The sequence below is a fragment of the Erinaceus europaeus genome, chromosome 12 (assembly GCF_950295315.1).
Source record: "Erinaceus europaeus chromosome 12, mEriEur2.1, whole genome shotgun sequence".
Taxonomy (NCBI): Eukaryota; Metazoa; Chordata; class Mammalia; order Eulipotyphla; family Erinaceidae; genus Erinaceus; species Erinaceus europaeus.
Genome location: NC_080173.1, coordinates 52,466,075 through 52,493,105, shown reverse-complemented (window position 1 = coordinate 52,493,105; position 27,031 = coordinate 52,466,075). Strand labels below are relative to the sequence as shown.

The 27,031-nt window shown below is 44.3% G+C and overlaps 1 protein-coding gene across 4 annotated transcripts; it reads right to left on the bottom strand.

Moving 5' to 3' along the window:
• Positions 1-3,437: 3,437 nt before the first annotated feature.
• Positions 3,438-21,788, bottom strand: SNX11 (sorting nexin 11). Of its 4 annotated transcripts, none has more exons than XM_060203644.1 (7): positions 21,774-21,788; positions 16,670-16,724; positions 15,772-15,858; positions 15,380-15,480; positions 9,858-9,953; positions 9,192-9,404; positions 3,438-4,958 (listed from the first exon to the last, which is right to left on the bottom strand). In XM_060203644.1, the coding sequence occupies exons 2-7, from the start codon at positions 16,691-16,693 to the stop codon at positions 4,685-4,687; spliced, it is 795 nt and encodes a 264-aa protein (XP_060059627.1). In that variant the 5' UTR covers positions 16,694-16,724; positions 21,774-21,788; the 3' UTR covers positions 3,438-4,684. The 4 variants fall into 4 exon arrangements, with proteins under 4 accessions (XP_060059627.1, XP_016046732.1, XP_060059629.1 ...); XM_016191246.2 differs by lacking the exon at positions 21,774-21,788 and adding an exon at positions 18,759-18,858; XM_060203646.1 differs by lacking the exons at positions 9,858-9,953; positions 21,774-21,788 and adding an exon at positions 18,759-18,858.
• Positions 21,789-27,031: the final 5,243 nt, after the last annotated feature.

Genomic DNA, 27,031 nt, shown 5'->3' with positions numbered 1-27,031 from the left:
TAAAAATAATAATACAATAATAAAATAAAGGACCAGCAAAATAGCTCACTTGGATAGTGTGCTGCCTTCTCATATGTGCAACCCCAGTTTGCGCCTAAACCCACCACATTGAAGGAGTCTGGTGTGTGGTCTCTTATGCTGTTTTACTACCTCTGTCTCTATTTTTTAATTAAAAATATTTTTATCTTTATTTTTGCCTCCAGGGTTATCGCTGGAGCTCAGTGCCTACACTATGAGTCCACTGCTCCTGGAGGCCATTATTATTTTTTTTTCTTTTTATTGGATAGGACAGAGAGAAATTGAGAGATGGGGAAGATGAAAAGGGAGAAAGATAAGACACTTGCAGATCTGCCTTCACCACTTGTGAAGCGCTGCCCCCATCCCCCCACCCCCACAAGTGGGGAGCTCAGGGCTCGAAATCGGATCCTTGTGCTTTGTACTATGTGCACTTAACCCAATGAGCCACCACCCAGCCCCTGCATTTTTATCTTGATTTATTTATTGGACAGCCATAAATCAAGAGGAAAGGGGAAATAGGAAGAGAGACAGACATCTATACCCCTGCTTCACCTACTTGTGAAGCTTTCCCCCTGCAGGTGGGGATCAGAAGCTTGAACTTGAGTCCTTGTGTACTGTAACGTGCACTCAATCCAGTGTACCACTACCTGACCCCCCCAAATTAAATAATTCTAATAAATAAATCTAGAAAGAAAGAAATTAATTAGGGAAGAAAATAAAAAGTCTTAGCATTCAAAAAAGTGAGGACAGTGGAGGACCTGAACAACTCTGAAAAACTCTGCTGGGGAAATTTTTTTTGGGGGGGGGGTCTTAAATAGTAGTCAGAGCTTGGAAAGTACCTTTTGTATAAAAAGTTCCACTACTATTTAAAAACACATTTTTAAAAATCCATGCTCAATTCAATTTCCCAGTTTAGAAAAAGAGTTTGTAATACTTTGCTCTCATCATTGCTCTGAGGGCAAATAAAATGTTTGAGAAATGTGTCATTTTGATAGAAGAAAGTCCCCTTCCCCCCCCCACCTCCCCCACACACAATTTCTTTCACCGAACAAAACCCATGAGCTTAGGAACATTTATCCTGGTTAACAAGCGATGACCAGACATGGGTCATGGAAACAGCTGTTAGGAAAAAAAAAAAAAAAAAAGAAAAAGAAAAGGTGACTAAATGGCTTATAACCTAATTCTGGAACCTAAATGCTAACTAAAAAAAATGCTTTCATTATAAACAGATCAGTGGGCCACTTCCCCTGGTAACTCCCCACCTTGTATACAGAGGTTCTGGTGGCTAAGCCTTAATACACATAAGGACACAGCAAAATGTAACAAGTAAGTGGCACTGCCAGTTGAGGGTAGATAGCATAATGGTTATGCAAAGAGACTCATGTCTGAGGCTCTGAAGTCCCAGGTTCAATCCCCCACACCACAACCCAGAGCTGATCTGTTAACTGGTTAAAAACGGGGGGGGGGGGCATGTGGCGGCACCCTGGTTGAGCACACACACCACAATGCTCAAGGGCTGGGGTTTAAACCCTTGGTCTCCACCTGCAGGAGGAAAGCTTTGTGAGTGGTGAAGCAGTGTTGCAGGTGTCTCTGCCTCTCTCCCTATCACCCACCCCCTTCCTTCTTGATTTCTGGCTGTCTCCAACAAATAAGCAAAGATAATTTTAAAAAGACATATATATATATATATATATATATATGTGTGTGTGTGTGTGTATATATATATATATATATATATATATGCATGCAAGTGGTACTGCCTGGGTAGAGAAGAAAATAAATCCTTTTTTTTCCCCTCTTTTTATTTGATAGGACAGAGAAAAACTGAGAGGGAAGAGGGAAAGAGAGATAGATACCTGCAGACCTGCTTCACTACTGGTGAATCATTCCCCTGCAGGTGGGGAGTGGGGACTCAGATCTAGGTTTGAGCATATCCTTGTGTATAGTGCTATGTGCCATTACTGGGTGTGCCACTGCCCGGCCAGACAAATGCATCTTTGCTTTCCCCCCTGAACACCCCAGACTGTTGTTCAGCTCAGGTTTATGGTAGCGCTGAGGATTGAAATATGGAGCTGGGGGTAGGGGGAGCAGTGGTGCTCCTGGTTAAGTGCACATATTACCAAGTGGAAGGGCCCAGGTTTGAGCTCCTGCTCCCCACCAGCATAGTGGTGAAGCAGATCTGCAGGGGTGTGTGTGTGTGTGTGTGTGTGTGTGTGTGTGTCTGCCCCATCTCTATCTCCTCCTCCTCTCTCAATTACTATCCTAATAAAAAGGAAAGAAGAAAGGAAGGAAGGGAGGGAGGGAGGGAGGGAGGGAGGGAGGGAGGGAGGGAGGGAAAGAGACAAACTAGGGAGCTTGGGACCTTTGATGCCTTCGGCATGAAGATCTTTCTGCATAGCCATTATTCTGTCTTCCAGGCCTGTCTTTGCTGTTTTTTATGGTAACCGTGGGTTCACAGTATCAGAAAAGCTCTTCCTTTTTGGGATCATCTTCCATGGCTTACATTCAACCCTACACAAGACAGTGAGCGGATGGTGCCTGGCGTCAGCTTAACAAAGGTGCTGTGGTGTGCAGTGTTGTTAATGGATCATGAAAACAGCTGGGAGTCAGAAAAATCACATCCACGTCTCTGGATGGTTCCTGCTGTCCCGGCAGCCTACCCCTGGCAGAGCTAGCTGCTGAGCTCCAACTCCAGGAAGAAAAGGAGTGAACAGAAGAAGGCCAACCCAGCTTGATGTTTTTTGGCTGAGTAGGGAATTGACACAGACCACCTCCAGCTCCTGTCTGGAAGTTTTGAGATCAGAGAGCTTCAGGCACAGCTGGGTTCACAGCTGCACCGTTTGGAGCATTGGACTCATTAATATTCATGAGCCATCCCCACCAATCAGCAGAGCAGTTGCCATTAGCTTAGCATCTGTCGACTTTTTGTGAGGGTTGTATATGGAGTTTTTTCCCCTTCTAAATGAACTTCTTTTGACATTTTGGATTTGCCTCTGTAGGTTTTCTATTCTTGCCTTGCTCTGCTGCATCATATAAAGGAGGGACCCAGGGGAGGCAGACAGGAAAGAGAAATGAGTCCCAGCCAGGGCTTTGCATCTGCCTGTTGACAAACTTTATTTCTCTTTCAGCACCTGGCACCACAGACAGGCTGTGAGGATGGAAGCAGCATCAGGTAAATTATACCTAACAAGGTTCATGCCCGTTAACTGTGAGAAGAGCTGGATCCTGGCTCTCTAGAAGACAGTCCTTCCTCCAGCAGTGAACCTGAGCTACTCACGCAATGCAAGAGAGCTGCAGTGCATGGTTCTTAACCATTATTTCCATGCTGATAAATTCATGATTTATGAAAGTAACGACCGCAGGCTCTCAGTCCCTCCTTCTCTGCTACAGCTTGTTAGACACAAATTGCAATGACAGTCTTAAATACTAGAGTTTTATTTCAGGCCAAACCCCCTCAACTCTGGACCAAATGCCATGACAGTCCCACAGCACAGGCTGGGAGTGAAAGTGCCCACAGACAGGGTGGAATGGCCAGAGGAGGGAGGAGTGGGCGAGAAGGAGAAGAACCACACACAAACTCAAGTGCAGAGCAATGCCGAATGCCAGCGGCACTCATCTCTCCCCAGCTCTGGCTCTCAGTGGAGAGGAATTACTGCAGCGGGAGGGCAGAATGCCTCATTGTCTGAGAAAGACATGTTGTTCTTCATCTACATCCCCAGAGCCCGCTCTCCAGGCAGAAACAAAGCCCTTGCACCCCATTGGACTGAACAGACGGCCTCCCCACAACACAGCAGAGGGACGCTGTGGCAGCTGAAGCCCTGAGGGCAGGGAGCTGTTACTAAGGGAAAAGAAAAGGCTTCAGGAAGGAAAGGAGCTGGCTGGCTCTACTCCTGCAGAATAGGTAGTCACATCTCTGTTTTACAAACAGAAGAGACAATGACGGGCCAGGACAGCCTTTTCCAAAACAAAGCCTTGGGACTGCCTTTCCTTTGGCTGTGACCAACTCCTCGCTTTCATGGGTAGCTGTGAGCTATTATGAAGGCCTTGGTCCCCACAAAGCCATTCTAGGAATTTGCAAGAAACTCCAGTGACAGGAGTCACAGCACCATTCCATTCAGTGGTATTAATGGAGGAAGCACGAGGAGGTGGGAGAATAAATATTCACCACCCTACCCATACAAGGAGGTAGACAAGAGGCTAGACTAACACAAGTAAAGTGCTTCAGAGGCTGCAGCCAAGAACAGCAGGAACTGCAGCAAAGACAGCCAGTGGGTGTACAACTGCATAAGCATTTCTGTTGGAACGATATTCAGTATGGCGTTTTTAGACTCAGCCATGTACAGAACCCCAAAACCCAGTCACTTGAAGCAGTGCTCCCGGGCCCATAAACAAACATCTGAAGAAACCTAGTTCCCCTGAGAAGAAGGAAGGAATTCTGTTTAAAACCAACAGCCCCTGGGCCTTAAACTTAACTTTCAAACATATACACAGTGTTAGTCCTATCGGGGGAGCTTTGAGTTGCTGTGTCTGGCCTCCCAAATCAAGCAGAGGCAACTGCAAGCCGTTAAGGAGCCCACCTCCCCAACACCTGCCTTGTGCTCAATCCCGCCTGGACCAATTTCTTTAGCTGCATCTTCTCTGTCCACCTCTGAACAGAACCAAGAGCTCACTTTTCCAAAATTGTTTCTAACTGATCAGGGTCCAAAGGCACAGCATAGTCCCCACCCATGGCCCTCCTCACAGGCTGAGAAGTAGAGGTTTCTCCATCAAGTTTTACAAAATCACAATGTGATGGTGAGGAAGGGGGTGGGAGAGGAGGGTTTTCCAAGGAAGAAGCATCAGCATCAACACTAGGCGCCCACACTGCAAAATGGTCCTTTTCTTCCCCAGGAGGTGGTGTGAGAGAACTCCTCCTGCCTGATCTTGAAGGAAAGCAACAACTGGAAAAGAGAAAAGGGCATAAACAGATAAATAAAACTGAATAAACATAACATAAAGTGATTTAGCTATACAATTGGGATATTACTTGGTCATAAAAAGGAGTAAAGGGCTGGGGAGATAGCACAACGGTTATGCAAAAAGACTTTCATGCCTGGGAGCCAGGTGGTGGAACCTGGTTAAGTGCAGACATAACAGTGAGTAAGGACCCAGGTTCAAGCCTCTGGTCCCCACCTGGAAGGGAAAGCTTCATGAGTGGTGAGGCAGAGCTGCAGGTGTCTCTCTGCCTCTCTCTCTCTACATCTCCTCTCAGTTTCTGTCTCTATCCAATAATAATAAAAAAAAATTTTTCATGCCTGAAGTAACATAGGTCCCAGGTTCAATCCCCTGCACCACCACCATAAGCCAAAGCTGAACAATCCTCTAGTAAAAAAAAAGAAAAAAAAAGAAAATCGTGCAAGGACTGGTGTAAGGATCCAGTTCAAGTCCCCAGTTCCCCACCCGCAGGGGAGTCTCTTCACAAGCGGTGAAGCAGGTCTGCAGGTGTCTATCTTTCTCTCCCCCTCTCTGTCTTCCCCTCCTCTCTCCATTTCTCTCTGTCCTATCCAACAATGATGACATCAATAACAACAGTAACTACAACAATAAAACAACAAGGGCAAGAAAAGGGAATAAATATTTTTTTAAAAAATTTTAAAAAGTAGGGGGTCGGGCGGTAGTGCAGCAGGTTAAGCGCATATGGCACCAAGCGCAAGGACTGGTGTAAGGATCCCGGTTCGAGCCCCCGGCTTCCCACCTGCAGGAGAGTCGCTTCACAGGCAGTGAAGCAGGTCTACAGGTATCTATCTTTCTCTCCCCCTCTCTGTCTTCCCCTCCTCTCTCCATTTCTCTCTGTCCTATCCAACAACAAATGACATCATCAACAACAATAATAACCACAAGGGTACGACAACAAGAGCAACAAGAGGGGGAAAAATGGCCTCCAGGAGCAGTGGATTCATGGTGCAGGCACTGAGCCCCAGCAGTAACCCTGGAGGCAAAAAAAAAAAAAATTAAAAAGTAGAGTACTGTTGTTTTATTATTGTAGTTATTATTGATGTTGTCGTTGTTGGATAGGACAGAGAGAAATGGAGAGAGGAGGGGAAGACAGAGAGGGGGAGAGAAAGATAGATACCTGCAGACCTGCTTCACTGCCTGTGAAGCAACTCCCCTACAGATGGGGAGTCAGGGGCTCGAACCGGGATCCTTACACTGGTCCTTGTGCTTCGCACCACCTGCACTTACCCGCTGCGCTACTGCCCAACTCCCCCAAAAAGTAGAGTACTAATGTTGCACATTATAACATAGATGCAGCTTGAAGACTTGGTAAGTACAAAAAGCTAGTCACAAAAGGACACATATAGTATGACTTCATTTGCATGAAATGCTCAGACTAGGCAAATTCTTTTTTTTTTTTTTCTTTTTTTTCCTTCCTTACCAGAACTCTGCTCAACTCTGACTTCTGGTGGGACTAGGTTGGGGGCTGGGATCTTTAGTGCTATAGACATGAAGGCCTTTCTACATAACCACTATGTTACCTCCCCAAAACACGGCAAATCCTTAAATATCGAAAATAAGATTTGTTGCTGTCAGGGGCTAAGACTTAAGAAAAATGTGGAGTGACTGCTAATGAGTAGCAGGGTTTTTTGTTTGTTTGTTTGCTTGCTTCAAGGGTTATTGCTGGAGCTCAGTGCTAACACTACAAATCCACTGCTCCTGGAGGCTATTTTTTCCTTTTTATTAGATAGGACAGAGAGAAATTGAGAGAGGAAGGAGCGATAGGGAGAGAGAAGGGTGGGGGTAGATAGCATAATGGTTAGGTAAAGAGATTCTCATGCCTAAGGCTCCGAAGTCCCAGGTTCAATCCCCTGCACCATAAACCAGAGCTGAACAGTGCTCTGGTATTTCTCTCTGTGTCTTTCTCTCTTCATCGCTCTCAAAAATAAAATAAATAAAATACTTTAAAATAAAAAAATTTTAAAAGAGAGAGAGAGAGAAAGACACCTGCAGATCTGCTTCACTGCTTGCAAAGCGACCTCCCTGCAGGTGGGGAGCCAGGGGCTCAAACCAAACCGGATCCTTGCGCTTTGTACTATCTATGTACGCTTAAGCCAGTTTTGTACTGCTTGGCCCCGATTGTTTGTTTAATGTATTTATTAATGAGAGACAGAGAGAGGGAGAGAGAAAGAGAGAAGCAGAGCATCACCCCAGCACGTGTGCAGTCTGGGATGGAACTCATTGAGAACTAAGAGCTTTATCTACTGTGCTCCCTCCAGGGCTGCAGGACAAGGTGGTTTTGGTGTTTTTCAGACAGAGGCAGAGAAGCACAGAGAGACAGAGATTGTGAAAGAGACCACAGAACCAGAGACTCCTTTTTTTTAAAAATATTTATTTATTTATTTATTTTCCCTTTGTTTTTGCCCTTGTTGTTTTATTGTTGTAGTCATTATTGTTGTTGTTATTGATGCCTTTGTTGTTGGATAGGACAGAGAGAAATGGAGGGGGGGGGGAGACAGGGAGAGAGAAAGATAGACACCTGCAGACCTGCTTCACCGCTTGTGAAGCGACTCCCCTGCAGGTGGGGAGCCAGGGGCTTGAACCGAGACCCTTATGCCGGTCCTTGTGCTTTGCGCCACCTGCACTTAACCACTGCGCTACCGCCTGACTCCCCACAGATTCCTTTTTAAAAAAAAATTATTTATTTATTTGTTATTGGATAGAAAAAGAGAAATTGAGAGGGAAGGGGGGATAGAGCTAGAGAAAGTGACAGAGAGACACCTGCAGCCCTGCTTCACCACTCATGAAGCCCCCTGCAGGTGGAGACCAGGGGCTTGAACACAGGTCCTTGTGCACTGTAATGTGTGTGCTTAACCAGAAGTGCCAATACCTGCCCACCCCCCAAAGCTTCCTTCAATGTAGTGAAGGACAGATTTGAGCCTGGGTTGCACACATGGCAAGGCAGTGCACTAACCCAGTGAGCTATTTTGCCAGCTGTCGGGCATTAAGCCAGCTCCCCCTGCTCCACCCTGCATTGCTGATACTATGGCCTATTTACATAATCATTGTTTTGTCTGAAAGATCTCCACCCATTCCATTCCTTTGATCTATCTTCTTTGAGACCCGCCCTGCCTGCAGGGTAACAATCCCACCAGTTAAAACCATTGCAACAGTTGCTAAGGAAGTTTATATCTTACCAGCCCACTTTTGCCTTTCTCCACCCCCTTTCCTAGCCATTTCTGTATCCAATTTGCCACTTCCAGTTCTATCCTATGAAAGCGCTGTCTCTGATCAATAAAGACTGCATTATGTTATGCATTATGTTATGCATATCAGGCCATATGTTTGGTTCCTGAGTCATCTATCTCCTGTGTAGCTGAGTAAGTAGCAGCCCAGGCTGGCTCCAGTCGAGTTCTCTCCAACCCAGAGAGTACGTGCCCAGGAAGAGGCACCCCCACGCTAGCCTGACAGCCAAGTAACAAGGTTTTTGGAGGACTAGACCTGGGATCTGGAGTCTCAGGCATGAGAGTCTGTTTGCATAACCACTATGCTATCTCCTCCACCCTCACAGGGTCACTTTAGAGTGAGAACTGTTCTAAAATTGATTCTGGTGATAAACGTTTGCATGCTTTTGTAAATAAACTAAAAAGAGATTGAATTATACATTTAAAGGGTGAATTTTATGGTACATAAATTACATTACAGTAAAGTTGGATTTTTTTTTTTTTTTTTTTTGGTCACAGCTGGCTGGGGCTTTGTTACTCTGAGCCAACTTTTCTTTTCAGATAAACACAAGGATAGAGGCAGAGGGAGGAAGATACTGCAGCACCAAAGTTTCCCCTAGTTTGATGAGAGTTAAGCTCAAACTTGGGCTGTGTGCGTGACAAAGCAAGCACACTATCCAGGTGAGTAATCTTGCTGTCCTATAGTTATTTGAAGATGGAGGTGGGAGGAATAAGGAACAGAACAGGCAAAGCTTTCTCTTTTTCCCTAGGTTTCAACAGGAGTCCCTGTTACCTAGGGGTGGGTTAACACAGACTCTTGTGCATGAGATAAGAGAGTGTGAACAAGTAGAATGAGGCCTCTTCTGAAAGACTACCAAAGCTATGGTATTACTTTCTCTACCAAGGACTATCCCACTGGACCAAGTTACAGTAATTCTAGAACCTAATGTCTCAAAAAAAATAAAGCTCAATTACCTTTTGGGCTGGTCTCCTTTAGCCAGGTGAGAGGAGCCCTGTCTTTCTTCCTGGACCCAGCCACAGTTAGATATAGCATAGCGAAGAATGGCATCTGAAACAGTCATAGGACTCCGGCCCTGGACACAGGCTTCTATCTCAGGCACCGAAAGCTGACTTTGCAGGAAGAGGTGCAACTGGCTGTCAGACAGGAGGACCACACTCTGCAGAACCCTAGGGCAAATATTAGGAATGAAACAGCATATCCTCCCGAGGAGCCAATGTCCCCAGTCCCCTTCTCTGAAAGGTTTCTGACTTGAGTGAGCACTGAAGGAAAGTAGGTTTAAGAAGGAAATCTATCCAGCTGGTTGGTTGCACTCCTGGTTGAGTGCACATGTTGCAATGCACAAGGACCCAAGTTCAAGCGCCCAGTCTCTACTTGCAGGGGGGAAGCTTCATAAGCAGTGAAATATTGCTGCAGGCGACTTTCTCACTCTCTTCTCTATCTCCCTCTTCTCTCTCAATTTCTATCTAAAATAAATGGAAGGAAGGAAGAATATAAAGGAAAAAAAAAACATATATTAGAAGTGTGCTATTGTGTTTAAAGGGGCTGTCTTGCCTGCTACCTTTCCCTGTTGTCGCCACCTCCATCCCAGCAGCTATTACCAGCCTGCCACATCCACTCACTGCTCGAGGAAGTGCTGCAGACCTTGCCGTCGCTTCTCAATGAACTCATCTGAGCTGCCAAAAAAGGTAGACTTGCCCGGAAGTTCAGGTACTGGCCTGTAGGATCACATAAAGGATCACTCAAGATATGTGCATGAGATACAGAGTTCTGGTGGTGGGAACTGTGAGGAGTTGTACCCCTCTTATCCTATGGTTTTGTCGGTATTTTCTTTTTTATAAATAAAATAAAAGATATGTGCAAATATATATATATATATATATATATATGCAACATCCAAGATAGTTATTCCAGTCCATAATCATGGAAATTCTCTGAAAAGATGCACAAATCATTACAAAAGGGAAAAGGGAAGTTTAACACTGAATACATGCCACATGATACAAAGGGTGCTAAATGTTTTGTTTTTCTCTACCAGAGCACTGCTCAGTTTTAGTTTATGATGGGGGGGGGTTGTAACTGAACCTAGGACTATGGAGCCTCAGGCATAGGAGTCTGTTTGCATAACCATTGTGCTATCTACCCCCTACCTGGTGCTGAATATTTTACAAATCTTATTTCACTGAAACCTCCCCCAAACCCTGTGAAAATATTGGTGTCCCCATTTTAGAAGATAATATGATCAGAGAAGTTAAGTAAATTTGCCAATCTCACACAGAACCAGTATATAAACCAAGTCTGTAGCTTCAAATTCTATGCTGCTAGCTGAATACATACTCCATTGTTTATAAAACGCAGTCCTCCTAACAACTATTACTATTCTTTCATTTATTTCTATGAGAAAGACCAAAGCATCACTTTGTCATTCATGATGCTATACTTACTTTGATCCGTCTTATTTTTTTTTAATATTTATTCCCTTTTGTTGTCCTTGTTTTATTATTGTAGTTATTATTGATGTCATCATTGTTGGATAGGACAGAGAGACATGGAGAGAGGAGGGGAAGACAGAGGGGGAGAAAAAGACAGACACCTGCAGAACTGCTTCACTGCCTGTGAAGCGACTCCCCTGCAGGTGGGGAGCCAGGGGCTCGAACCCGAATCCTTACGCCGGTCCTTGCGCTTTGCGCCACCTGTGCGTAACCCACTGTGCTACCGTCCGACTCCTGGTCTGTCTTATTTTTCTACAGTAGTGGACCTGAACGCAAAGCTTTATGCATGCATATGTAAATTCCACTGTTGAGCCACCTTCTCCCCATCAAGTGTTATTCTGTTTTTTAAAAATTACTAATGTGAAAAAAAAAAAAATTACTAATGTGAGAGCAGGGGTAGATAGCATAATGGTTATGCAAAGAAACTCTTCATGCCTGAGGCTCCAAAGTCCCAGGTTCAGTCCCCCTGCACCACCATAAGCCAGAGCTGAGCAGTGCTCTGGTAAAATTTACATCAATGTGAGAAGGATCCAGAGCATCACTCTGGTACATATGATGTTGGGGATCAATCTCAGAGCTTCATGCTTGTAAACTGAGTGTTTTATCCACTGTACCACCTTCTGGGCCACCAAATACTATTCTAAAAAGGAAGAGAGTGAAGCAGGGAGATAGCACAATAGATAGCAAAAGATGTTCTTTTTTTCTTTCTTTCTTTCTTTTGCCTCCAGGGTTATTGTTGGGGCTTATTCACTGCTCCTGGAGGCCATTTTTTCCCTTTTGTTGCCCTTGTTGTCTATCATTGTTGTTGTTGTTAATATTATTGTTGTCCTTGTTGTTGGACAGGACAGAGAGAAATGGAGAGAGGAGGGGAAGATAGAGAGGGGGAGAGAAAGATAGACACCTGCAGACCTGCTTCACTGCCTGTGAAGTGACTCCCCTGCAGGTGGTGAGCCGGGGACTCGAACTGGGGTCCTTACACCAATCCTTGCACTTTGTGCCACATGCGCTTAACCCGCTGCGCTACCACTGGGCCCCCCCCGCAAAAGGTTTTCATGCCTAAGACCCAAAGTTCCCAGGTTTAATCCCTGACATGACCATAAGCCATATCTGAGCAGCTCTGGGAGAAAAAAAAGGAAGAGACTTGTACATGGAAATGAAAAATGCTTAATCTGAGTAAATTAGGTTACTGTTCTAGCTCCAAAAAGTCACATGATTAGAATTATTAAAATTAGCTGAATTGCACCAAGCCATCTACAATATTTTTAAAGATTTTATATATGGGGCCAGGTAGTGGACCACCTGGTTAATCATACATTACAATACGCAAAGACCCGGGTTTGAGTTCCTGGTCTCCACCTGCAGGGGAAAAGCTTTTCAAATGGTGAAGCAGGGCTGCAGGTGTCTCTCTTTCTTACTTTCTATCACCCCCTTCTCTCTCAATTTCTGGCTGTCTCTGTCCAATAAATAAATAAAAATAATAAAGTTTTTTAAAAAGATTTCTTTTTGCCTCCAGGGTTATTGCTGGGGCTCGGTGCCTGCACTACGAATCCACTACTCCTGGAGGCCATTTCTTTTCTGACTTTGTTGCCCTTGTTGCTGTTGTTATTACTGTTGTTGTTGTTGATAGGACTGAGATAAATCAAGAGAAGAGAGGAAAACAGAGGGGGAGAGAGAGATAGACACCTGCAGACCTGCTTTAGCGCTTGTGAAGCAACTCCCCTGCAGGTGGGGAGCCAGGGGCTTGAACCAGGATCCTTATGCTGGTCTGCTTCGTGCCATGTGCACTTAACCTGCTGCACTTACCACCTTCCCCGCCCCCCAAAAAAAATTTTATATACTCGGGGCTGGGTGGTGGCCTACTTGATTAAGCACACATGTTACAAATGTGCAAAGACCTGGGTTCGAGCCCCCAGTCCCCACTTGCAGTTGGAAAGCTTTGCAAGTGATGAAGCAGGGCTGCAGGTGTCTCTCTTCCTTGCTATCTTCCTTGTCCCTCTTGATTTGTGTCTCTATTCAATAAATAGATAAATTTTTACAAAAGATTTTATATATTCTAATTTCTCTTCAGATCATATACAAGATAGAGAGGGAGAAACCAGAATTGCATTACTCTGGCAAATGCAATTCTGATTCTAGGAGCTGAACTAAGGACCTCATGCTAGAGCCTTTTACATGTGCAATTCCACTATTCCCAGGCTGACTTTTTTCCCCTAGAGGGAGAGAGAGACAGATTGAGAGAGAGAAAGATCATAGCACTGCTCTACCATCCACAGAGCTTCCCCTGGTACTGTCTTTCTCCCATGTGATGTCAAGGCTTATACCTGGGTTCTCTCCCATAGTAAAGGAAACACTCTGTAGCGTGAGCTATCTCCTGGCCCGTACACTACAGTTTCAAAAAGCAAAAACAGGCTAGAGGATGCAAGATATGCCAGAGGAAGTGCCAACTGGCTTATGAAGGCCTGGCCATTAACTAGCTAGCTAGCTAGGTCATCAACAGGCCATCTGTCACCAGAGCATTTAGTGACCATTTTGTGGTCAAATAGCTGTTCTATAAATTGTCTCTACTTTTTTTTTTTTAAATATGTATTTATGGGAGTCGGACGGTAGCGCAATGGGTTAAGCACAGGTGGCGCTAAGCTCAAGGACCGACTAAGAATCCCGGTTCGAGCCCCTGGCTCCCCACCTGCAGGGGAGTAGCTTCACAAGCAGTGAAGCAGGTCTGCAGGTGTCTATCTTTTTCTCCCCGTCTGTCATCCCCTCATCTCTCCATTTCTCTCTGTCCTATCTAACAATGATGACATCAATAATAACGACAACAACAATGAGAAACAACAAGGGCAAAAACAAAGGGAAAATAAATATAAAAAAATAAATAAATAAAATTAAATAAAAAATTAAATTAAAAAAGCATGGGGTCAGAGTCCGGCGGTAGTGCAGCGGGCTAAGCACACGTGGCGAGAAGCGCTAGGACTGGCATAAGGATCCGGTTCCAGCCCCGGCTCCCCACCTGCAGGGGAATCACTTCATAGGCGGTGAAGCAGGTCTGCAGGTGTCTATCTTTCTCTCCTCTGTCTTCCCCTTCTCTCTCCATTTCTCTCTCTCCTATCCAACAATGATGACATCAATAACAACAACAATAATAACTACAACAATAAAAAAAAAAGGACAACAAAAAGGAATAAATAAATCAATATTTTTTAAAAAAGAAATATATATATATATATAAAACATGGGGTCCTGAGTTCAATCCTCAGCATAGCATGTGCCAGAGTAACGCTCTGGTTCTCTGTATATCATATTAATGTAAAATAATTCTTTTTAAAAAAATAGAGAAGAAAAGTACACTGCTCAGGTTCCTTAGTGTCTGGGATATGGCCACCACGTTATCTTTATTGTAAACTATAATCTCCAACTAAGTTATCTAAAAAGTCCGGGAGGTGGCACAGTGGTTAAAGCATTAGACTCTCAAGCCTGAGGTCCTGAGTTCAATCCCTGGCAGCACATGTGCCAGAGTGATGGCTAGTCCTTTCTCTCCTACCTTTCTTTTTCCTTTTTTCCTTTTTTAAAATTTCTTTGTTGGGGGATTAATGTTTTACAGTTGACAGTATATACAATAGTTTGTATATCTTCTACCTTTCTAATAAATAATCTTAAAAAAAAAGTCAATCTCAGGGGCCAAGAGATATCTCATCTTACTGTGACTAAAGCCCAGGCACCATACAGAAGTATTGGGTGGTGCACCTGGTTGAGCACACATATTTTTTTTGGGGGGGGATTACAGTTTATTTTCAAACATACTCAGCGTGGGGGGAGGGGTCAGTTGGTTTCATCTTCATCCTTCCCTTCATTTAGCTTAATCAGGAAGATCTCTCCCCTTACCTCCCCCCAAGCTCCAAGACTGTGCAAGACAAACAAGGTATTCCCACCATATGCCCAAAAGGGACTTAGGCAGGTGAGGAATGTGGAGGGGTTGGGGGTTGGGTTCAAATATTTACAGTTCCCCCATCCACAGATTACATTGTGACCAGGCCATGAGGGAGGATCCTAATCTTGGGGTTCCTAGTGGTACTAATAGCCCTTCTCTCACATGTTAACTTCAAGATGTACTCCCTTCCACCTTCCCCTGACAATAACAAACCACAGCCCAAAGCCCTATAGTTTGGTAAAGGTGGTGGTGGTGGGGTAGGGGTGGGCGTGGGCACGCTCAGCACTCTCTGTCAGCCAAGGTCTCTGCCTGAGCGCACATATTACAGTGCACAAGGACCTGGGTTCGAGCCTCTGGTCCCCACCTGCAGGGGGAAAGCTTTGCGAGTGGTGAAGCAGGTATGCAGGTGTCTCTCCCTGTCTCTCTCTCTCTCCCCTCCTTCTCTCAATTTCTGGCTGTCTCTATCCAATAAAGAAATAAATTTAAAAATTAGTAAAAAAAAAAATATATATCAAGGCTGAGGGAAGCTCCATGGATGACAAGGCAATACTGTGATGTCTCTCCCTTTCTGCTTCTCTTTCTCTCTGTGTGTGTCTGTCTCTCCATCTGAAACAAAGATGTAAAAGACTGGTGACTAAGCAGTGGAGTTGTCTCTGCATAAGGCCTCTAGTGGTAAAAAATAAGAGAGCCAATTTCAGATCCAAGAAGAAAGTAAAAGCAAACTCACACTAAACCAGCATTTCTCTGTAGCTGTTTTCTTAGCCACACGAACTCACGGTAGCGGCGACGCACACAGGAAGTCTTGGCAGTAAAGGCCTTGCTGTTGGTCTACAGGAAGAAGTATGTGGAAAGAGTTTAGTGGGAAAAAGACCAAATTCACATCAAGTCCCTGAGGATCCAAGCCACCAGGGTACATCTTATCAAAGGCTCCAGATAGAAGGAGATGCCACTAGGTAACCTGAAAGTAACTCTCAGACACATGCCAAGCTACGCCTTTCCTCTCCTTCCTTTTCTTCTATTGCAGGCTTAATCAAAAAACATCCACAAACAGTTGTGCCTCAGTACCTGACCTCAGTCCTGGAAAGTGTTGACCCTAACATGGAAGTTTAATGCACTTACATGGAGGAATATCTTGTAATCCACATAAGAATTCCAGGATCCCTCATTCTGCACACGGGGGTCCTGAACACGCACAGTGATCACCTCCTGGAGGTAAGAAACACTTCTTCAACTTTGGCTCAGTCACACAGGAAGGTGGCCTTAACAATAAAATTTGCCATATTGAGGAACAAAAGAAAACAGAGACAGAGAGACACCTGCAGCACTGATGAAGCTTCTCCCCCTGCAGCTGGGGACTAGGGTCTGGAACCAGAGTCCTTGTGCACTGTAGCATGTAGTCCTGCAAAGTGGTTGACCACCAGTCTCTTATCACTATCTGTCCCCCTCCCCACTTAATTTCTCTCTGCCATATCGAATAATTTTTTTTTAAGGAATCTGTTTATTCATGAGAAAGATAGGCAGAGAGAGAAAGAACCTGACACCACTCTGGCACATGTGCTGCCAGGGATTGAACTCAGGACCTCATGGTTGAGAATCCAGTGCTTTATCCCTGCGCCATCTCCTGGACCACAAATTTAAAAAAAATTAAGAGAGTAAAAAAAATGCCATATTTTCTCTCTGAAATAATTTTCAGTCATTGGATCATTCATACAGTTCAACAAATATTTGTTAATCACACACTGTGTCAGATACAGTTCAAACGCACTAGGAGTAGAGCATGAGCAAGAAACAAAAATCTTTGCCTTGGAGAAGTTTGCATTCTAGTAGCTTTACAACAAAAAGAAAAGTTAGTGAAAATGGAACCTCATATTTCAGTACTGTCTTTAGTCCTGATTTCCTTGCCCTGTTTTTATTTTGGGCTCTTCAGAATCACCAAGATATTACTGTCACTTAGTAACATTTGCATCTTCTCCCCAAATCCCTTTCCAGGTTTTACTCACCCAGAAGTCACACTTACCTCCTGCTCTTGGTTCTCCAACATCCTATATCAAAAGCCCATTGGAAGAAAGCATCTGAAGAGGGACATAGGACACAGGGACAATCATGGTTAGTATGATTTAGTCTTTTTTAATCTGTATTTATTTATTTATTAGGTAGAAACAGAAGGAAATCAATGGGAACTGTGAGATTTTATACATGTACCAACAACTGTATTCACTGTAAATTATTAAACCCTCAATAAAAATATAAAGAAAGGAAGTAAGGGGGAGTCGGACGGTAGCGCAGAGGGTTAAGCACATGTGGCACAAAGCACAAGAACCTGCGTAAGGATCCCGGTTCAAGCCCCCGGCTCCCCACCTGCAAGGGAGTCTATCTTTCTCTCCCCTTCTCTGTCTTCCCCTCCTCTCTCCATTTCTCTCTGTCCTATCCAACAACAATGACAGCAGCAACAACAACGACATCAGCAACAACAACAATAATAACTACAACAATAAAACAAGGGCAACAAAAGGGAACAAATAAATAAATATTTTTTAAAAAGAAAGAAACGAAGGAAGGAAGAAATTGATGGGACGTGGGAGGTAGCACAGGGGATGAAGCACTGAATTCTCAAGCATGAAATCCTAAGTTCAAGACCTAGCCTAGCATAGCATGTGCCAGAGAGATGCTCTGGTGTTCATTCGTCCTATCTCTGTCTGTCTGCCTATCTGATTACTATCTATCTATCTATCTCATTAGTTAATAAGTAATAAAGCCTTTCTTTTTTTAATTATTGGATAAGAGACAGAGAGAAACTGAGAAGGGGAGAAAGAGGGAGAGAGACAGAGAAACACCTGCAGCTCTACTTCACCACTAATGAAGCTTTCCCCCTGTAGGTGGGGACCAGGGGCTTGAACCTGGGTCCTTGTGCACTGTAATGTGGCACTTAACCAGGTGTGCTACTGCCTGGCCCCATAATAAAGCTTCTTTTTAAAAACTAGAAAGAAATCACTACAACAATAAAATGAGGGCAACAAAAGGGAATAAAAAAGTATTTTTTTAAAATTAGAAAGAAATCAAGAAGGGAGAAGGAGATTAAAGAGGGAGAGAGAAAGAGAGACACAGCACTGCCTTACCTCTCTGATGCTTCCCCCCTGCAAGTGGACACAGGGAACTTGCACCCAGGTCCTTGCACAGTGTAGTGCTCTCAACCAGATGTGGCACCATCCAGCCCCTATGCTTCCATTTTTATTACCTTATGTCAGGCAAAACCCTTAACATTTTTAATTACCACCACCACCACCACCACCCCCAGAAACCCAGGCAACTTTCGTTCTTATGTAAAACTTAAGAGGAAGTAGTGGGTGAAAAAGAGAAAGAATGGGAGAAAGAAAATCCCCTATCTTAGCTAAGTGCCAAGTCAAAAGTCCTGGGGGATTTACCTCCCTTCTCTGACCATATTCAGGGTCTACTCTACCTGTTGGGCTCTGCAGAGTGAGAACACACAGTTTCCATTACTAAATCTTTCTGACAGGACTGCAGGCAAAAACAGTGTCTTGCAGGCACATAGTAGAGCTTTGCAAGTGAGTCTAGCATTGCCCCCTCCTGGCCACTGACAGACAGCCAAGCCCCCACACACACTGCCAGCCACAGTCACCTCTCCAGAGGTGCAAAGAGCTGCATCACTTGCAAGCATCAGGGTGGGTTTTGACCTTCCTTTATCTCATCTGTTCTCTGGAACCTGAGCCAATGGGTCTAATCACTTCCTCTCTTGACATTCAATCAATCTGTACTTGTGCCCAAGCACCCCGCAGCTGCACAGGTCAGCTCAGGATGTTTTCCGCTCCTTTGTAAAGATTCATTAAAGCCCAAGTCCCTGATTTCCCCCAACGTGGCAGTTTACATGTGCAGCGACATCGCCCACTCCAACAAGGGGACCATGAAGCCTACAGCAGCACAGGGTTACTCAAGTCCAAAGGGGCCCATGATGTCACCTTCTGTTAAAATACAGCACTAATCTTGTTACTCCTAGAACCACTCCAACAGCATCCACCCTGGCTGTTGCCTCCACCCCCTTCTCCTCTCAAGAGCGAAACAATAAGGTTTAATTTCCCTTTCCAATTTACCTTGAAATGAAAACTGACTTCAGCCAATATGTACTGCCAACAAATGATCCGGGCTGGCTCCTGGGAAAACAAGACTATCTCTAAGCCTTCGCTCTCCTCCCCCTCCCCCCATGCCCATTCACACTCCCACTCATTTTTACCATCTCACAATTAATTTTAAGCACATTCTCTTATTAGTTCTGCCTTACCATTAGAAGAGTATGTAATGAGTTTCCTTCTATTTTATGTTTTGCTAACACAAGGCTAACGTTTCAAGAGAGAAAGGGAACTCATTTACACCACAAAATTAGCAGAGCAAACAGCTTTTGCCGCTCTTCCCAGTATACCAGCAGGTCTTTCCACATATAGACACTGCACACGGCATATGACAAAATCAGGCTAAACCAAAGGTTGAATGGTTGCAATATAATTTTAAGCAGTATTCTTGCTGATAATCTGATGTCTCATCTGATTCAGTAGCCATCAGTTGCAAAAGGGTCCTGAACTGAAAGGTAGGAAATTCTAATTCCACAACTGATGCATAGCATAAACAGTCTAATGGTTGTGACCAAAAAGAGAACAGGTTGATTCCTATGAACATTTAACCTCCTCAGATTGAGAGAGAGAGAGAGAAAGAGAAGGGGGGAGAGAGAGAGAGAGAGAGAGAAAAGAAAGGTTCTTTATTATTTTTTTTTTCAGGCATTGGTAAAATCTGTCAACATATTCTGGGGTCTCTTCACAAGACAAAAAAAACCCAGGAAAGATGGAAGGGAAAACATAGCCATCTACACTCTCGGTGGAACTCACATATCTCCTATGTCTTGAAAGACTTGCCAAATTTATAATTGAGTAACTAAGTGGTCATGATTCCCTTGGGCTCAAGAAGTTTTCTGGGGCTCTATACAAGTTCCTCTATGTTCTACTGGGATTAATGCAACTTAGAAATACATTACTTGGGGGCAATAGTGCAGCGGGTTAAGCGCACTGGGTTAAATGCACGTGGCGCAAAGCGCAAGGACCAGAGGAAGGATTCGAGCCCCCGGCTCCCCACCTGCAAGGGAGTCGCTTCACAGGCGGTGAAGCAGGTCTGTAGGTGTCTTTCTCTCCCCCTCTCTGTCTTCCCCTCCTCTCTCCATTTCTCTCTGTCCTATGCAACAATGACCTCAACAACAGCAGCAGTAATAATAACTACAACAACAATAAAAAAACAAGGTCAACAAAAGGAAAAATAAATAATAAAAAATTAAACAAAAAAGAAACACATTACTAATAAACTAGCTTTAAAATAAATCATAGGATTTATTTTATATATATAATATTTTATATATATTTTATATATATAAGTCTAAACTTCTAAGTTTTAGGGACCAGGTGCTAGCACAGCTGGTAGTGCATACACATCACAGTGTGCAAGGATCTACGTTCAAACCCTCCCTCCACCTCACCTCCATCCGTACATACAGCAGGGAAGCTTCATAAGAACAGTGCTGCAGGTGTCTCTCTGCCTCTCCCTCTGTCTCTCTCCCTTCCCTCTCAGTTTTTCTTTGTCTCTGTCCAAAATATATAAATATTAAACTTCTAAGTTTTTTTTTGGTGGGGGGGGTTCCTGTTTTTCTTTACCAGAGTACTGCTCAGCTCTGGCTTATGGTGGTACTGGGGATTGAACTAAATTTCTAAATTGTAAGAACACAGAATTTTAGTTGTAACATTCTTTAAAAATACTGTAACAATAACAAAACACTGGAACAAAATACAAAATTCTACTCTCCCAGTCATAATTTCTAGAATCTTATTGGCCACTGGCTTCCTCCCTGTAGACGCCATTCTTCAGGAAGAAAGGAATGAAGTCGGTTCCACCCTGAAGTTAATTTTAGTTCTACGATCTGAAGACGGTTCTATTGGCCATTCAAACAAAAACAGCGAAGGCCAGAGAAACAGTTCCAGGGTAGCACACAGGACATGTAAGGAGAGGTCCCATGACTGATCTCTGCACCATCAGTAGCCAGCACTTAACAATGCTCTGGACAAACAGAAATAAATAGGGGCCAGCAAAATAGCTCACTTGGATGGTACACTGCTTTGCCATGTGAATGACCCAGGCCTGCCCCCTAACTCTTCCATTAAGTAATCTTCAATATTATGGTCTCTTTCACTCTCTCTGCCTCTCTCAAAAAAGAAAACAAGTAAGAATAAAGTCAGAAGTCAGTGACTCTCTCAGCTATTTATGCAAATCGTGACAGCGATATTTCCCTGGGGACTTTTAAACCAGCTGTTTTACTTTCTCCACCTGTACTGTACCATCACCAATGTCTCTAGGAGGAATATAGTCGTTTGCTATTCATACAGTAGATTTTTTAGACTCCGTCAAAACTTTTGAATGTCATCACAATTCAGGGTAGCAATTTAAGGACTTGGCCCCGCCACTTTCGACCCCATTTATAACTACTTAAGGAGACAGGTGAAAAAACAAGTCAGCTGTAATAGCAACCACGTAAATCAACATTTCTTCAGGAAATGCACACACACCACACCCTTATTCATTCTTGGGCCGTGGTGCCAGACAGCAACTCAAAGTGCCTACCTTCCAGCCGACCAAGAAGCTTGACTTCATCCTTTAATCCTCTGTAACCTGCTCCTCCTTCCACTTCTAAGTCACAAAAGCGCCCACTATCTAGCACGAGTCTCCCGCGCCTCGGTAAATATCTGCCATTACCTCGACTTGTAAAGCTTTTGGAATAAATGTCCCCAAACTTTTTCACTCCAGCCACTCCCCCTCCATTCTTAAGGAACCAAGAGCAAAAGGGTCACACAGTTCTTTTCTTCTACTCCTCTGCCTATTGAGCGTAGGATATGGGAAAGAAAGGTGCTTTACTTAAATATATACATGTGCTTTATGCTTTAAAAATAAATGTGCAAGCCGGGTTCCCCAGCAAGTACCTGCACTCATGCGGACAGGTGAGAAAGCCTTCCCTAGGATGTCAAGAGAAGTCCCCGGCCCAAGCACCACTATTGCCACTCCAGCCGCTCATCCCTCACGGGAGAGCAGCACCCATTCCCGAAGCCCCGTCACGCCCCCTCACCTGAGAGCGCGCCCTCTCTCACAGCCGCACCAGCGCCCCACCACTCAGCCAGTCAGGCCTTCTCCTTCCGGGTGAGCTGCCGGTGCCGCGATGCACGATGGGAGGGGACTCCCGAAGCGCCGGTCCGGCTGGCCCAGGGTGCCCCGCCCCTGCAAGCACGGACTTTCCACGGCGACTTCCCCTCTGGAAGCATCACGGGTCTCCCCGTCACAGCCCGGAGGTGGAGTGTGAGATTCCCCCAAACCCACCGGGGAAGGTGGGCGGCGGACGCGGGCGGGGACGGGGAATGGACTCCGCTGTCCAATCCAGGGCCTCGCCCCGCCCCTTGTTGTCAGGACAGCCAATCAGTGGTCCGAAAGCGACACCAATGGAGCGCTGGTGTGGGAAGGTTGCGTTCCACCCAAACTCTGTCTTGGGTGTGCTCGAGTTGTGGAGTGGAACGCTGGTTTCCCGCGGAGGCTCACTAAACCTGGAGAGTGTTCCCTCTTAAACACAGCAGGTTGTAGTATCGTAAAACCAGACTGTCAGCAAGAAACCCAACGGAACCCGGTGCAACAACACACATTTCATTCTGCCAAAAAACGGTGTCATGCAACTAGTCGGCAAGAAAGAAAAAAGGCCAGCAAAATCGCACCCTTGGATCGTGTTTTGCTGTGCAGGCGTACGAATTAGCTTCCAACCTGTGTTTGATTTTTAGCAAAGATGATAGCAAGGGAAAAAGTTAGGGGCCTGATGGTAGCGCATCTGATTGAGCACACATGTCTACAATGCTCAAGGACCAGGGTTCAAGCCCATAGTCCCCAACGTATGGTGAAGCAGTCTTTCTGTCTCTACCTCCTCTCTGGCTGTCTCTATCAAATAAATAAAGATAGTTAAAAATTTTATAAAAGAAAAAAGTCGGGAGTCGGTCGGGCTGTAGCGCAGCGGGTTAAGCGCAGGTGGTGCAAAGCACAAGGACCGGCCTAAGAATTCCGGTTCGAGCCCCCGGCTCCCGACCTGCAGGGGAGTCGCTTCACAAGCGGTGAAGCAGGTCTGCAGGTGTCTATCTTTCCCTCCCCCTCTCTGTCTTCCCCTCCTCTCTCCATTTCTCTCTGTCCTATCTAACAACAACAACATCAATCATAATTACTACTATAAAACAACAAGAGCAACAAAAGGGAATAAAAAAAAATATTAAGAAAAAAAAAAAGTTATGGGCCAGGTGATAGCACACCGGATTGAAGACATATTACCATGTTCAAGGACCCGAGTCCTTAAACTCTTCACCACCAGCAAAGCTTCCCCCCTGCAGGTAGGAATGGGGGGCTTGAACCCAGGTCCTTGCAAATTGTAAAGTGTGCTCAACTAGGTGCACTACCACCCAACCCCCTGTATCTTTTTCTTGTATCTCTTTCATTAAAATATAAATGTTTAGGAGGTTGTTAACGCAACAGATTAAGTGCACATGGCACAAAGCGCAAGGACTGGAGTAAGGATCCTGGTTCAAGCCCCTGGCTCCCCACCTGCAGGGGGAGTTCGTTTCATAGGCAATGAAGCAGGTCTACAGGTGTCTGTCTTTCTTTCCCCCTCTCTATCTTCCCCCTCTCTCTCCATTTCTCTCTGTCCTATCCAACGAGGACAACAGCAATAAAAACAACAATAAACAACAATGGCAACAAAAGGGAAAAAATAGCCTCCAGGAGCAGTGGATTCGTAGGACAGACACCGAGCCCCAGCAATAACCCTAGAGGCAAAATATATATTTTAAAATGTACAAAAGTGGAAATCCTTGTGCACTTTAATGGGAATGTAAACTCATATAGATTTTATAGAGAACAGTATGACAGTTCTCAAAAATTAAAAATTTGTGGTCTGGGAGGTGGCGCAGTGGATAAAGCATTGGACTCTCAAGTGTGAAGTCTTGAGTTCAGTCCCCGGCAGCACATGTACCAGAGGGATGGCTGGTTCTTTCTCCCTCCTCCTATCTTTCTCATTAAAAAATTTTTTAAAAATTAAAAATTGAATATATATATATACATATATATATCTATTCCAGAAATTCCACTTTTAGGCATGTACTCAAAAGAATTGAAATCTAAGTCTTGAAAATATGTGTATACCCGTGGGCTTATTTGTTGTGGTTTTAATTTTTTAATTTTTTAATATTTATTTATTTTCCCTTTTGTTGCCCTTGTTTTTTTATTGTTGTAGTTATTATTGTTGTTGTTATTGATGTCGTCGTTGTTAGATAGGACAGAGAGAAATGGAGAGAGGAGGGGAGATAGAGAGGGGGAGAGAAAGACACCTACAGACCTGCTCACCGCCTGTGAAGCGACTTCCCTGCAGGTGGGGGGGGTGGCTCAAACCGGGATTCTTACGCTAGTCCTTGCGCTTCATGCCATATGCACTTAACCCATTGCACTACCACCTGACTCCCTTTAATTTTTTTAAATTTCTTTATTGGGGGATTAATGTTTTACCGTCGACAGTAAATACAATAGTTTGTACACGCATAACATTTCTCAGTTTTCCACATAACAATACAACCCCCACTAGGTCCTCTGTCATCCTTTTTGGACCTGTACTCTTCCCCCCCCCCCCCAGAGTCTTTTACTTTGGTGCAATACACCAACTCCAGTTCAGGTTCTACTTGTGTTTTCTTTTCTGATCTTGTTTTTCAACTTCTGCCTGAGAATGAGATCATCCCATATTAATCCTTTTGTTTCTGACTTATTTCACTCAACATGATTTCTTCAAGCTCCATCCAAGGTGGGCTGAAAATGGTGAAATCACCATTTCTAATAGCTGAGTAGTATTCCATTGTATATATAGACTACAAATTGCTTAGCCACTCATCTGTTGTTGGACACCTGGGTTGCTTCCAAGTTTTGGCTATTACAAATTGTGCTGCTATGAACATAGGTATACACAAATCTTTTTGGATGGGTGTGTTGGGTGTTTTTAATTTTTGCCTCCAGGATTATCGCAGGGGCTCCATGCAGGCACTACTAATCCACAGCTCCTAGAGGCCTTTTTTTTTTTCTGCATAAGACAGAGAAAAATTGAGAGAAGAGGGGGAGACAGAGGACATATAGGAGAGAAAAATAGACACCTACAAACCTCCTTCACCCCAGCAGGGACTTGGCTGGAATCTGGATCTTTGTGCAGGTCCTTGTGCTTTCTACTCTGTGCTTCCTAACCCAGTGGCCCCCTTGTTTTTTCCTTTTAAGAGTTATTTTACTTTATTTATTTACCAGAGCACTGATCAGCTCTGGCTTATGGTGATGCAGGGGATTGAACCTGAGACTTTAGAGCCTCAGGCATGAGAGTTTGTTTGCATAACCATTATGCTGTCTACACCTGCCCCTTGTTTTGTTTTTTACATGAGAGAACCAGCACATTACTCTGGCACATGTGACTCTGTAGATCAAATTATTATTATTTTTTATATTTATTTTCCCTTTTGTTGCCCTTATTTTTTAATTGTTGTTGTAGTAGTTGTTGTTATTGATGTCATCGTTGTTAGGACAGAGAGAAATGGAGAGAGGAGGGGAAGACAGAGAAGGGGAGAGAAAGAAAGACACCTGCAGACCTGCTTCACCGCCTGTGAAGCGACTCCCTTGCAAGTGGGGAGCTGGGGGCTCAAACTGGGATGCTTACACCTGTCCTTGCGCTTTGTGCCACGTGCGCTTAACCCGCTGCTACCGCCTGACTCCCTAGAGTAATTTTTTTAAATTACTTTATTTATTGGATAGAGACATCCAGAAATCGAGAGGGAAGGGAGAGAGAGAGAGAGCGCGCAGCTCTGCTTCACCACTCTCCAAGCTTTTCTTCTGCAGGTGGGGAGGGGGTGGAGTTTGAACTTGGGTCCTTATGCACCTTAATATGTGCACTCAGTCAGTTGCACTACCATCTGGCCCAAGTAATTTTTGTATAAGGTGTAAATTATAAGTAAAACATATGGAGTTACAATGTTATGGAGGGTAGCAAAATAGCTTACTTGGATAGTATGTTGCTTTGCCAGATGCACCATTTTTAAGTTTGGCTTCCACCACATTGAAGGGAGCTTCAGTGCTGTGGTTTCTTTCACCCTCTCTTCTCTCTCTCTCTAGTTATCTGCATTTATTTATTGGATAGCGACAGCCAGAAATCTAGAGGGAAAGGGGTGATAGAAAGGGAGAGACAGAGAGACACTTGCAACACTGCTTCACCACTGGCAAAGCTTTCTCCCTGCAGGTGGGGTTGGAGGCTTGAACCCAGGTCTTTGTGCATTGTGACATGTAAGTTTAACCAGGTGCGTCACCACCCAGCCCGAATCTTTTTTTTTAAATTCGATATCATAACCAATCACCATAAAAAATAAAGTCACTGCCTTCTCATCATATAAATTATCTTATAATCAAATATTCCTGAGTCCTACTCCATGTTTTGGTATGAGTGCTCCCAGGTTGCAAACTGTTTCTTGGTACATTCACAATAAAACATTACTACTCCGACCCCTGTGGAGAGCCGTCTGGAGAACTCTCACAAGGTTAGAAATGGACCTGCTTTATGACCCTGCAATTCCTCTCCTGGGGATGTATCCTAAGGAACCCAACACACCCATCCAAAAAGATTTGTGTATACCTGTGTTCATAGCAGCACAATTTGTAATAGCCAAAACCTGGAAGCAACCCAGGTGTCCAACAACAGATGAGTGGCTGAGCAAGTTGTGGTATATACACACAATGGAATACTACTCAGCTATTAAAAATGGTGAATTCACCTTCTTCACCCCATCTTGGATGGAGCTTGAAGAAATCATGTTAAGTGAGATAAGTCAGAAACAAAAGGATGAATATGGGATGATCTCACTAATAGGCAGAATTTGAAAGACAAGAAAGAAGGGAAAATACTAAGCAGAACTTGGACTGGAGTTGATGTATTACACCAAAGTAAAAGACTCTGGGCTGGGTGGGTGGAGGGTTTAGGTCCTGGAACATGAAGGCAGAGGAGGACCTAGTGAGGGTTGCATTGTTATGTGGAAAACTGGGAAATGCTTCCCATGTACAAACTATTCTATTTTTTAAAAGAATTTATTTATTTATTCATGAGAAAGATAGGAGGAGAGAAAGAACCAGACATCACTCGGGTACATGTGCTTCCAGGGATCAAACTCGGGACCTCATGGCTGAGAATCCAATGCTTTACCCACTGTGCCACCTCTCAGACCACACAAACTATTGTATTTTACTG